This window comes from Lycorma delicatula, chromosome 2, assembly GCF_047948215.1.
Source record: "Lycorma delicatula isolate Av1 chromosome 2, ASM4794821v1, whole genome shotgun sequence".
NCBI classification, from domain to species: domain Eukaryota; kingdom Metazoa; phylum Arthropoda; class Insecta; order Hemiptera; family Fulgoridae; genus Lycorma; species Lycorma delicatula.
Window position 1 is genome coordinate 30214587 of NC_134456.1, and position 14547 is coordinate 30229133.

The following is a 14547-nucleotide window of genomic DNA, read 5'->3' on the forward strand; positions in this document are numbered from 1 at the left end:
GTATAGTTTTAAGAACAAAAGTAATTTACTATAGTAGTTTTGTAAAAATCAGCTGAAAGTTTGTCATGTTCTGTCTTGAGTAGTTGGTTAAAATACACCATTTGTTAATATTTTATTATACTGAAGTACAGAAGCCAGACTTCTCTCTTTTTAATTATAATTACTTTTGTAGAAATTTTTAATGAACATTTTGCTCATTAATTCTACTCCATATATTTCAACTTAATAAATCTAGTTTTATCTTTGTCTCTTCTACTTGAAAGAAGATCCTTCTGAATTGTAATTCTTAAAAATGGAATTTATATTCTGCCCTTTTAAAGTATGGAACGATGAAATGTGGGGCTGTGTAGTTCATGAACAAAAATGATAGAAAGGAAAGTTGAAGCTCATCTTTCATGTTTAATGAGGTATTGGTTGAACACCATAAAGATATGTATTGTTTAAGTTATCTCTTTGTAACTTTTCTTACAAATTTGTATTTCTTGTTTTTAATTTTGTAACTATTTTTTCTACCATTACTTAATATTATTCGATGGCGCACAATTCCCTGAATAAGTTAACTTGATTATTCTATTTAGTGTTGCACTCACATTCAGTTACACAATATTTTTGCCAGGTTCATCAGTTGAGGGACTTAACTGTATTCTTTAGAAATAAAATTTGATTTAGAAGTATCTAACAGAATTTCTTAAGCTGCTATATTACAATTTATAAATGCTCTTCTTTCTGTACATGTAGTAATAAGTTAGGGTTGGGATTGGGAGCAAATGGAAAACTTGCTCTTTAATTGAATTTAGTTAAAAATAAATGATGTTGAAGCCACCATGATCTTGAAATATAATAACCATGTAACAATAAAAAAAATGTCTGAAAATCTTTAAATAAATAAATAGATCAGTTAATTTTATCAGATTTTTGACACTTTCCTAAAATTAAATTTTTTTATAGCTATTCATTTTTAATATAAATTTGTTGAAAAATTGAACAATTTTCCCCTTTTTTAGATTTATTAGGATTACTAGTTGTTGCAAAAATTTCCCAATTTGTTGGGTTATGTTTTCTGTTCCTTTTAAGTTTAATCCAATATCTTATTCACAACTATTTATTCTAGCTAGGGGGGAGGGTTCTGTCATCTTGATTCCTACTGTATTATTCTCATGCTTGTGAGAATAATGCTGATAAAGATGAAAGTTTGTTCAGTTTATTATCAATGTATTGCAATTTCTTCAGAGCAATAGTTTGGTTTGCACAGGATTTGAAACTTTGAATGATCTGAAGTACATGGGTTTCAGAGTAGTCAGCCCCCATCTTAAAAATAGTATTTACAGCTGGTTACCTGTGTCGAGGATGGATAAAAAAGTGTTTTTATGAGGTCACTGTTAAGAAAATAACATTTTAAATTATGCTCCAATGGAGTTAGATTGTTGATCTCATTTAGTTTTTGTGTTTATTGAGTGCAATGTGTTTTAAGTATTAGTATTGATTTTTGTAATGTGCGATTTTCAAAAACAGCGATACAATGTAAAATTTTGTGTGAAACTGGTAGAAACTTTCCAAAACATTTCAACTTTTGAAACAAGCGGTTATGATGCTCTGGGGTTGTATGCAATATTACAAATTGTGTTCACGATTTAAAAATGATCAATTTAAAAACTGACTTTACAATTCTGTTGAAAATGGCCCTTGACCAGGAAGGCCTTTGACTTCTGGTGCATGTAAATCACCGATTGACTGTCAGACTAACTTGTAGAATAAGGTAGTATCTCAGTTGTATCTTGCCTTGATATTTTGACTGAAAAATTGAACATGTATCTAGTTGCAGCAAAGTTTGTTCCTCATTTGATGAACAGCAGAAAGAACATCAAGTGGCTGTTTGTCGCAAACTTCTTGAACAAGCCAATGATGATGAAATATTCATGCAAAGGATCATAATGGGAGACAAAAGGTGGGCTACAACATCGAGACAAAAATCCAATCATCAATGGATTGGCAAATTCTCCACGCCCTAAGTATCTGATCGGTCTCCATCCAATGTCAAAGTGAAGGAGACTTTTTTCGATTTTAATGGAATTATGCATTTTGAATTCTTGCCTCAAGAACAGTGAACCTTGTGTACCATCAAGGTGTTTTACAAAACAGTTACATGAAAAAAATCCACAAAAAGAGACCACAGTTGTGACAAGACAATGAGCCCACACACTCAGCATTCTCAATTGACAGTTTTTGTGTCAAATCAGATGTCTGTCCTCCCAGATCTGGCATGTATATTTTTCTTATTTCCAAAATGAAAATTAGTGATGAAAGAACCGTTTTGAGACTATTGACATTAAAGCAAGTTTGTCATGGATCTTAAAGTCCATTTCAAATGAAGTTATCCAGGACTGCTTCACGAAGTGGAAACACTACTGGGAATAGGGGAGTGGAGTACTTTGAAGGAAACAAGGATCAGTTATCTGTAAAAATTAAGATTAACAAAATAAATTCGGTTATTAAGTGTTTTTGTGGAACAGTTTGGTAACAACATAATCTAAAGTGTATATATATATATATACATTTGTTGTTTATATTGTCATTTGGTTATTGAAGTTAACTATGTTACAGCAGAAATATTTTAGAAACTTTAGAAGCTACAAACATTACAAGTACAATTTTTTACCATCATGTTACTTAGTTCTCAATATATTATGTTTGTATTATTTTGGTAGTTACAAAAAATTTTAATGATAAAGTGCTGAGACCTTATTTCTTCTGATCAATTATTTATGTAAAGGAAAATACTATATATGTTTGAGTGTGTTTTGATCAGATTTTCATACAGGATGTTAGTGAATATAGATGTACAGATGGATTGTTGAATAATGGATAAAGTTTGTTGGTTGTAGAGAAGGGTGTGAGATTTAAAGAAGAATGAGGAACGCATTTCATTCTCTACTACAGACTTTTGCCAGGGATCCTGTTCATCCAATAGCATTGCATCTGTTACATACTGGGTAGTGTTGCTCTCTTTTATTCATATTCACTTCTCAGTATCAGCTTAAACTTAAAATTTTTTCATGTATTTTTCTATACTTTTGTACTCTTTTTTGTATGGTGTAAAATAAAATCTATGATAGTGAGTGATAGTAAGATAAAATTATTCTGTAAACTTTTTATTAAGATGAACAGTTTTTGTTATTTAATCTACTGCTCTGCCAACCTCTATATGGTGTAGAGATGGAGTAATTAGCTTCATACGCTAAAAAATTTCTGTTCTATATTTCCATACACAAGCTTGACGCTTATGTGTGGGAATAAATTATCTACAATAAAAATAAATGGAAAATTAAGATGTGCATCTTGCTTTCTTTTTCAGATAAACGTTTAAATGTCCAGAACAAAGTATATTTATTTTGCAGTGTGAATTAATTTCATTGCTATGAATTGTTTCAAAATTTATTATCTTTAATGAGGCATTCACTTTCTTCAAGCACCTATTCTCACTTAAAAAAATACTAAACCATTTGACAGTCATTTCATATCCTTAAGTTTTCATTACTTATCCAAATAGATTTACTTATCCAGGAAGATTTTGATCACTGTGACAACCTTTATAAACCGATTTATGATTTTTTATTTATATATTTATCAGTTTGTAATGCCATAATTTTTTTAAGACATCTACTGTCATACTTTGTTGTTTATCATTACTGATATAGTGTTTCAAAATAATGCTAATTTTTCTCCTCTTACAAAATATTTTAGAGCAGAATTGGGCAGAATTTGTTAGCGACATGATTAATCGATGAATGAAGCCATTACTTGATGAAAATCCATTGTGACAAAAGAAAATACATACAAACAGAAAAATAAAAGCTATACAAACAGAATATAAAGCTAAAAGTACATACAAAAAGGTAAAATATAAAAACCAAAAGAGAAAGTGCAGATGTACACATGTATCACTAATATATAACAGTAAATACTTTTGGTCAATTCTGAAAAAGGGGCGGTACTTTAGATATGATTAAGATAAGAAGCACATCTCACACCCATAAGTTCAACAACGGCAAATTATTAAGTACTACAGTACTTTTTCAAATCATTGTGTGGAGAACAACGATTTGAAACTGAACCTTTTAAATTCATTGGAAATTAATAAACTTAAAAATTATAATTTACTTTTAAATGATCAATTTAGACTTTAATAGTTTGTTGAACTATTAGATGCGAGATTGTACTGCCTCTTTCTTAAATCAGAAGACATACTTTTTCATTGCTGAAACATGTGCAACTATTGTTGCTGTTTATCTTGTATTTTTATTGCTGCTTTTATTTAGTATTTACATTTTTCATTTATGTACTTTTAGTTTGAATATTCTGTTTGTATCACCTAAGCAAGGTACTGTTCACCAAAAAGATTTTTTTATATAATTTTGTGAAAATAAAAAACATATTTGTTTATTTTCTGTTTATTTGATGAGATCCCACTGAAATGTTTGTTCTCTTTTGCTTCATAAAAAAATACATATAAAGTAATATGTTTTTCAAATGGTTGACTTTCTGAATGCATGTGGTTATGTTATGTTCGTGCACATGGGTTGTAGATGCAAGTTTTTGATTGTTAGCTGCCTGGCTTTGTTATTTAATTATTATTGAGTTAGGTTAGCTTAGATTGTTTTCTTTATTGGTTATATTTTTATAGGATGAAATGGAGTTTCTGTTACCAGAATGAATTTCTAAAATAGTTTTTCAGTAAATATGTTTTAGCCTTCGTATCTAATTATTTTTAACTTTATCTTTTGTGTTATATTATGGTATTATAATACCTTTATATTCATGAAGTGTTTTAAATGATTTTATGTTGTTTATTTAATGTCCTTTTTACTCCATTATGCCATTTATCATCTATACCTACATAATCATTAAATTTTATGGCATTGGTTTTCTTCATTTGAGTAAAATGGCATATGAATGAATTGAATGCTCTCACACATCGGCTCAAAAAAAGGAATTTTTGACCGGCCAAAACATAGAATTGATGGGTCATCTGCCATATAGCCCAATGACTTTTTATTCCCGCACAAAAAATAATTATGTGGTCAACAATTTTCAACACCTGAAGAAGCGGTTGTTGCATTCAAAACGCATCCTCATATTCAATGCATTCTCGTATTCTTGGCAGAATGGTAGTTGGAAACATCAGAAAAGATTTGGGTAGGAATACCTCAAAAAATTTATTTCACAGAGTATTGCTATGAATGACTAGTCAAATCAGAGACTACTAATTCTAAATAAATTGCCTTAGTACTGAGGCATATAAAATGTGCAATATAAAATTTACTGATGGCTTTGGACCGCTGCCCGCCATGATAAATTGTAAGTGGACCTCCATAGTCCACTTACTCTAATGAACATCCATTAGAGAATGGATGGGAAGGAAGGTACTACTCTGAAAGGTGGTAACTGGCCTAATTGTTGCACTTGAGTTTTTGCATTAAAATGAAAACAATTCCAACATTTATTAATGATTGATGAAATGCTTGATTTAGCACTTAAGATCCATTATTTCTGGCGTAATGAATGATACCAAAATGTAAAAGACGTAAATGCTTAGCTATAATAATTAATTTAGTTATATGTAGGATAATATGATGTTTAGCATGGTAATATATTAAACAGTTTTGTAATCTACCTCCTACTTGTAATAGTCCAAAGTCATCCAGAAATGGGTCAAGTGAAATGATTTTAATTTGGTTTGAAGTAATTATTGTTCCCTAGTAGTTAAATGACCAGTTAATTCATTCAGTTTGATTTAATTTATGGTTATGAATAAATCTGAAAAAGCTGAATATACGAGTTAGCTTATGTAAAGATGGAAACTGTTAATAGTAAAACAGTAGTAAGTAAAACAACATGTACTAAAGCTGTTGATGTGCCTATGTTTTTCTATGAGACAGTATGTTTTTCTATAAGTTAGTATGATTTCACAAAGGAGATGAAAACGAGCTAATGAGGACCATGCCACCAAAGCGAAGTATCAGTTAATTTACTTGGATTACACAACCCCTAAACAAGATGTCAGCTGGATTTTCAAAAGACTTAATATAGTGCCATTTAGAATTTGAGGTATTTTTGAATTTCAGTAATTCTATTGCTAATAAATACCTTCCAAGCAGACTGATGTCCATGAATCCAGGACAGCACTATTGTTGAATCTGAATACAAATGTATTTCATCAGTGTGTATATTCAGAGCATGTATTCACTAACAAACATAAGAGTAATAAATAACCAGATAATTCAAGACTTGGTAGTGTTATTTGCTTTAAAGGAGCAAGTCTTGATTTGGAACAAAGTAAGTTACATGAAATTGATTAGAAAATACAGTTCGAATGTAGATACAACAGCCATACCCTTTATGGAAGCGTCTGAAAATCCGTGTATTTGGACTGAGTTAACCTCAGCACTGTTGTTGAATTTAATTGGAAGAATTAAATTAAATATTATATTCATTAAGTTTTTGCATAACTTATAACCATTGTTGTAGGTAATCTATCATCCCAATTAATTTTAAATTGCCATAAAGATTGCATAAAACATTTATGAGAGAAAACAATAAGACCTAATGAGCTAAACACTCTTGCAATAATAGAGAAAACAATTCTTTTAGTAAAAATTTTAGTATCAATAGATTCAGCAATTTGAAATTATAATGTATGTAGAATTATTCCATAAAATGCCTAAGGTACGTAACATGTTCCTGCGCTAAAAGAATAGAACAATTATGCTGAAGAGCAGCAATATTTGATTATTAGAGAACCGTTGATTAAGTGGAAAACCAGAGAGTGAATTAGACACTCAGTTTTTAGTTGGATAGCTTCATTTAGATGGTCAGAGCCCAAAATAAAATCAACAAAAATCATTTCTAATAGCATTACATGCTAATGGGAAATCTCTTTGGTTTTCATTTAATATTTGGATTAGACATCTAGTGGCTAAGTATGGAGCATGAATGGTTCTCATATGTTTTAGTTCTAAGTGCAAAATGTTGTTATGCCAAAAAATGCTTTGTAAATCTGTAAGGTTAATCTCATAAGGTTTAACTAGTATTTGAAAATACATTTTTCACTATGTTGTTGTAATGACATGGTTATGGATTCTAAATCAAAGTACTATTGAGAATAAATCTTGTTGTACAACATGCCCAACTAATATTATATCATTAAGAGATAAACCATGAGAAGTTTTAACTAAAGCCATTGAAGACAACTTGCATTTTAATAGTTAAGACTTGTGGGCTTAAATATTAGGTGGTGAGGTAATTAATAAATATCTGGTTCATTAGTTAATCGTCAGAATTAAGTAATGAGATATGACCTAATCTTAAGCATTCTTGCATAAAGGCAGAATATTTCCCTTTAAGATTGAAATTGTTGCATAATTATCAGATTTACATGGTAATGAGGCAATAAATCTGCACTGATTATTCCTAGTGGTATGAAGTTGGAGTGTATTTCACATGTAGACATTTCATTAACTGAAACATCAGAATCAAGTGTAGTTTGATGATTAAGGTATTGTTGATTGTAAAAAGGGATGTAACAGCATTCTTGTATTTAAATTTAGTAGGAAGACAGCCGCTAACAATATATCATAGCTTAATCTCTAATAGGATATCTTCAATCTAACATAAGTTTAAGAGGCAAAATAAGATTTAAATAAAATTGGGCTGATTTTAAAATCTAATCAGCTGAAACTAGAATATCAGTATTATTTGATATATTAAAATTCAGGATCTGCAAAGACTAGATTTTGAGGTAGATTAATATGAGAGGTTTCAAATTTATGTAATGGAAGGTTATTAGTTATGCCTGGCACAAGGTTTTGTATTGAATGCAATGTTGTAAGACACTATAATCAGACACTAATCCATTATTTATGCCTGAAGTAGGCAAATCTATAGAGTTGAAGTCTCAATTTGTGAGCAAACTTATATGTGCAAAAGTTTAATTGACTGCCTAAGTCAATTTAATGAGTCAACTGCCAGACGACAAATGAGAATGACCAAAAAAATTTACATTACATACAGCAGTAGACAAAATACCTTTTTGTTTAATTGTGAACAATAGTCATTACTAAATTTATCATAAATTTAGAATCAGTATGAACAAGTGTACTGTGTCTGTTGAAAAATCACCTAAGTTACTTGAGTAACATTGTTACTATGACCTTTGTGAAAACATAAGAAACAATTATGTTCAAAAAGGTCTCATGTATACGATTTATAGCATTTTGCGATGAGATTTAAATGCATTGTGATTTAAATCCTCAGATTTAAATGTAGGACTTAAATTCTAGATCTCTTGAAAATTTGGACAGTTATTTGATAATCTTTCCTTACATAATCTTGCAATATTATAATCCAGCCTTTAGGTTAGAAATTAAATTACTATGAATTCGAATATGTTAACTGGAAGTTTCATTGCTTCAAGTGAGTTGAATGAATTTAGATAGAAGATCTAATTATTCTCTTTTCAAACAATTTATTTTTAAAATGCGATCTGCATTAAAATATGCAGTCATGAATTTATTATAAAATGATTTTATCAATTAATCTAATGCAGTTCTATAATTTTCATTTGTTATTGGAAGATTTCTAAGAAAGGCTAAGGCTTCATCTTGAAGCAATGAATGCAAATGTAATTTTTGAATATTTGTTAAATCTTTTTGAGTGTGGATTAAGTCATTAAATATATTAAAAAAGTGAGGCCATTGAAGAATGTCACCTTTAAACAATGGTAAATTGATAGGTTGCAATTTTAATTGTTTAATAGCTGTATCTAATGTTCTTTTTATTATTTTACATTATTGCAACTTACATTCTATGTTGCATAAATTTTTTTTTTACTTTCTCTATCTAAAGTCTAACTATCATCAACATTCATTTCTAATTGTGATTAAATGGAATCGTGTTTGCAGTGCAATTCAAGCAGATTTAAAAATTTTCAAGGCGTGGCTGTCACCTTGTGACCCGTCAAATTTGTTTACGAATGTTCCAATTCTTGTAATGGAGGCTTTAATTGATTTTCTTTGTCTTAAAAATTGTTCTTTATCCATAATGATTACAATAACTAATATAGCTTAAAAAACAAAGTAAAACTAAATTACACAAATATTATATAGACAACGGTGTTAACATATATTATGAATCCAGATCCAATGTAGTGAAGAAAACTCCAAAATAATATTTTCATTCATAAGTTAATTATTATTGAAGATCACCAATGAAGATTGAATTTGTTAAGCTGCTATGTATTTATATCACAATATTAGAACTTCACATGTAGCACATTTAGTTATCCCGTCTATCCATATTTTTAAAGTATCTGGCTCGGAGGACCAAAATTAATGTACAGCCATTCCAGCAACTTAGTGACTCGTTGATTGTGGTAATAGCATATACTAAGTAATTGGTGGAGAAATAAACAATGGATAATTTACACTTCCTTTATTTGTATTTTAAATTACATTAAATTAGTTAGACATTATATTAAATTAAGACAAAATATTAAGACATTATATTAAGACAAAATATTAAAGATTCTAGTTAGCACATGTATACATTTTAATTATACTTAGTTCACATAAAGGAAAGTGAAGTGATAAGTTAATAAATGCTTAAACAAACTTAAGCTCAGCTGGTTCATTATTAAAAAATAAGAAAGAGACAGGATATGTTTATATTTACCAAGAGTATGAAGAAAATACATGAATCTGGGAATACGCAGTTTGCTTTTATGTAAAAAAGAAAAGTGCTATTGTAGCTTGAAATATAGCTTTAAGAATTAAATCTTGATTGGAAAGAGATCAACATATTTACACAAGTGTATTTTTTTAATAGCAAAATGTGGATCACAGGAAAGTAACAAAAATAAAATTAGAAGGTTTCAAAATAAGTGTTGTAAGAGAATGTTAGTAATTTGGTTGATATCTGGATTACAACATGAAGAGGTTTTGGATGAAATGTGAAGAGGAATGTAGGTTGCTTAAACTTTAAAAAATTCAGTCTTAAGACACGTTAGTTTATGAATTTTATTCTGATAGGGTGTGTGGTAGAATGAAAACCGTTTGGGGTCAGAAATATAAGAAAACATGAAAGAGAAAATTAAGAATGTTAATTGTAAGAGGCTAATAAATTGATATGAAAAAGAAAGTAATGAAGTGCATCTTTCATTCTTAATAAATAAATTGTTAGATAATTTTTAAAGTACTGGAAATATAAAAGGAAATCAAACTCCTCTTTTTTGCTTTTTAAAGTTGAAATTTCATAAATAAATTATAATTAAAGTTAGATTTAAAATTAAATAAAGTTGAAATCTCTCGTTAAAAAAAACAATCACTGCTTTTCTTAACATTTACATTGTGTTGTATCAGTAAACAATTTGATGCTATAAAAGTATAGGGGTAATGGTTGTGCTTTAAATGTAAAAAGCTACTTGATTCATTTGTATTGTGAGTATACTGTTGAAGTTTACCTTTGAATAGTATCAGGCATTTCCTGTTAATATTATTTTCCAGGTTGTGTGAGTTTCACAGCCATTGTAATTATACCATACCTCTTGTTCCATCCATCTAAATTAAAATTAATTACTCCAGTAGAGCTTTTGTTGAACTGGTTTGCAAATATGTGTGTGAATGATACCGTTCAAATATATACCAATAAATTGCAAATCCTGGTAGATAGGTAATGGAATGACCACCACTATGCAATAGATCTGAATGAGGTTTGACAAAACACTGTTCTATTTTGGCTCAATTCCAATTACTGCTATTTCATGTACCCCCTTCATAAACATATACAAGTGTGTATGAACATTCGAATAAACATTTAAAGGTCTGCAAGCTGTCAAATTAATTTTTCTCATTACAGATTGTTTTTTTAATGTATTCAGATTTATTTAAAAAAACATTATTTTTTCAAATCATATTTTGCTGTGAAGAAAAATGTGTTATTATAGTGTTATTGGTTAATAGTTTGAAAATTGATTTATAAGATTTAGAACATTGCACTACTGTACTATTTTAAAATTTCCAGATTCTTGTTCTGAAATTTATAAATATATTATAGAGTTCCACAGGTGTCATTGATATACTTTGATTCACAGGTGTCATTGATTTGACCTAGAATGAATAAATTTAGTTTTTCATAAAAAAATCTTTGGATCTACTAGATAAGGAAAAATGAAAAATTCTTGTTAGGCTTGAGCAATGTCAGCAGCCAATTTTTCTTTATATTATATAATTGGGGAGGAGTCATGAATAAAAGAATGTTTGTCCATCATTAAAACTATTAAAAAAAAAAAAAATTGATATTTACTCATGCTATTAAAAAGTCGCTAGCATATTTTTTTAATAAACTAATCCAGGCTATTAGTGTGAGAGAAAATGAATTAAGATATAATTCATATTTCAATTTTTTAAAAGGATGTGGAACTACCACTTTCCAGTATTTTCCACTCTTATCATTTAGTTTTTTAAAATTCCTTTAGATAATGAAAACCCTTAATACAAAAATTTCTGTACAAATTTCATGATCTTATTTTAAATTACTATTTGTATTATTTTTTGTTGATAAATTTATGTATATTTCTGTAATCAGGAAGTACATTCTGATCCCTGTAGGGTAAGACATATCTGCCTTGTAATGATCCTGGTCTTCACATCACCCCCTCCATTCCTTGCCCTGATGGGCTTTACCAGAGATTGTGTTTTAGACTCTCCAAATCTGATTACATATCACAGTTTTATCTGACTTTTGCATCTGTCAGGATGCCATTGATGCACATGGCTTGGCAGAGGCATCAATGTGTTTATAACTATAAGCACATAAATTGACACAAAAAACTACTGGCATTCAGTAAACATTTGGCAATGTGCTAGGCCGACTGAAAATATTGTCAGTTTAATATATATGATATTTACAACTAAAAATACATATGATGCTATTTAATTAAACTAGTCTAGTATCTCAATTATTATTATTTTAAAGTATTTTAAATAATTATTTTTTTAACAAACTTTATTGCGGTAGCTCGCAAATTCTGAAGTCTTTGTGGTCAGTAGACTCTAAAGAGCTTGTGTCTGATTCTGAATTTACATTTATCACAAAATTTTTGATGTGCATATCATATAAATGTTCATCTTCAATGTATTTTTTTCAATGTTGACAACATGCTCGCAGATATTGCACCACTCAGCTTCAGATACTTCATGAAATTCCTCTTCAGCTAACTTAAGAACGTTCGACCTGTTAAAAGTTGTATTTCTTTTAGCTACTTGCCCTTTCATTTGACTCCAAATCGTTTCAATGGCATTTAAGTCAGAGTGGCAACCATAGAACTGTATGACCATAATTTTTGGAAATTCCATCTATTAGAAATTTCTTTTGATTTGTTTGTATAATTTTATGATATATAATTCAGTATTTGCCATAGCAGGAGAACAGTTACTTCATTGTTTAGCAAACCATTTTATCATAATACTTTTTAAAGAGTTAGAATTTGACCGTTTGTAACAGAATGTTGTGATATGCATTATCTAATACAATGACCGACCAAGGTGGCAAGCTGGGAATACACTTCTCTCAAACCATTTTGTATACTTTTTGGAATCCATCGATTTGTGATAATCTTCTATTTTATTTGACTCGTATATAAGTAAAGCATTGTTAATAAATTCTTTATTACAACCGGCATGAATAATTTTTATAGTGAGGTCTTGGATACTGTTGTTTTCAGTCCCTCATGATGGTTTTTTGTGTCTACCCATGAGTTTGGTGTCGCATGACTTTTGTGAATGTAGGTTTCATCTGTGTATACAATTGGCTGTCCTTGTTTGTGAAACAGGGAAATTTGTCATAGAAATTTCATTCTTGCATTTTAATATCATGACGTTCTGTCAGTATTTTCCGGTTGTCTTCTGTTTTTTCCCATCTGAATCCCATTTTATGTAATGTTCTCCTTTGATCTTTCAGTCCCTTTGAAATAATTTCACTTTTGCAAGCTTTTTGCATAATTCTCTTCACAGTAGGAATGTATTTTTCAGTTACATTAAATGACTCAAAGCATCCGTGTCAAAAAAAATATAAATTGCACACAGTACTGGTGCAATTTACTTGTTTTCTCTGTGAAATGAACATGGATGGCTTCTCAGTTTCATTTTATTTCCCTTCTACTGTAATTCTTTGGACCGTTCATTTTGATACTTTTGTCACTTGAACAACTGCACTTCAGTTTTCCTCACTATTCTGGTTCTGGCATTGTTTTGTAAAAATAAATAGGTAAATGTTGAATACATCTTCCCTCTCCTGACTATGAACTGCTGTACCGTTTCCAACTAAATTTCTTTTAAAATGGTTTTTGAAGCCATTTTAAAAGAAAATAACTGTATTGAAATATTAAAAATTTATATAACTCAATGAATGACAAAGCCTTAAATGAAAACAACTCAACAAATAATAAAAATAAATCGCTAGCAGCTGTTCACTTCATTAAGTAAAATATACACTGCAATAAATGTTTCTATAATAACCACTTGTAGAACATAATTACAAGCGATGTGTATGTATGATTCTTCACGTGCAATAATTAGAGTAGATTAAAAATAAGTAAATTAAATTCTTATAATTGCATGTTGTGTTTGTACTTTACAAATTCATAAATAGCATGTTAGTCATGTGTGATTCATAAGTGATTCTACCATTATTAGTTGCTGTACAACAGTTGCTACACATCACTGTATAATTTAGAATAAAACTCAACAATTACATGTGCTACAACAAGTTTATAAATGTATTACCATACCACAAAAGAATACAGAAAATGACAATGTTTTTAGCGTTCTTGTAGCAGAGGTGAGTGCATGCAAAATGCCTAGTACATAGGCTTTCAGTTCCTACGCTGGTGAGTCAACATCATTGTGTTTACTTTTTACTGTCACCTTAATGTTAAGCTTCTTCCAATTTTGCTCATTTACTCTTAATTTGTAGCACTCTGAACTAATTGCCTTAACTGATTGTTATGTAGAAGTGTGATACTGCAACTTTCTCTAACACTGAAGGACACAAAATAGCAATCTCCCTAAATTTCAAACTAGACTGTACTATCAAATATTTATATTTTGAGTGTGCTACAAACATCTAAATTTTATTCTCATACCTCTTAAACAATTGTTCATTGCAACAATAACAATTTTGTACTACCACTACTGAAATCCATCTATTTGTCAAAGCCAGTTATAAAATACAATTATGAAATTCTAACAAGAAGCAAACATAACGTTACCTGATAAGCAGCTCAGCATCAGGATGGGGTTTTGCACAAAATTATTGGATAGGTAATGATATTTCCAGATAGATTCATAAGCAGAGCCAACATATCTACCAAACCACACAAATACCAGAAATACAATAACTGTTTGATGTCTTTAATGTGGAAACTGATCTGTCTTTCAGTAGAGCACGACTGAGAAGTAGAAAAAAGGGTGAAAATTAGGTAGGGGGTAATTACTC

At 29.6% G+C, this 14547-nt stretch overlaps 1 protein-coding gene across 1 annotated transcript in view; it reads left to right on the forward strand.

The window, feature by feature from the left end:
* The first annotated feature begins 5851 nt into the window (after positions 1-5851).
* The window catches only part of Rcd2 (Reduction in Cnn dots 2), a 92471-nt gene continuing 83775 nt past the window's right edge, over positions 5852-14547 (forward strand). Inside the window, exon 1 of the mRNA XM_075357530.1 lies at positions 5852-5935. Coding sequence (XP_075213645.1) covers positions 5852-5935 — 84 coding nt within the window. The remainder of the gene's footprint in view (positions 5936-14547) is intronic.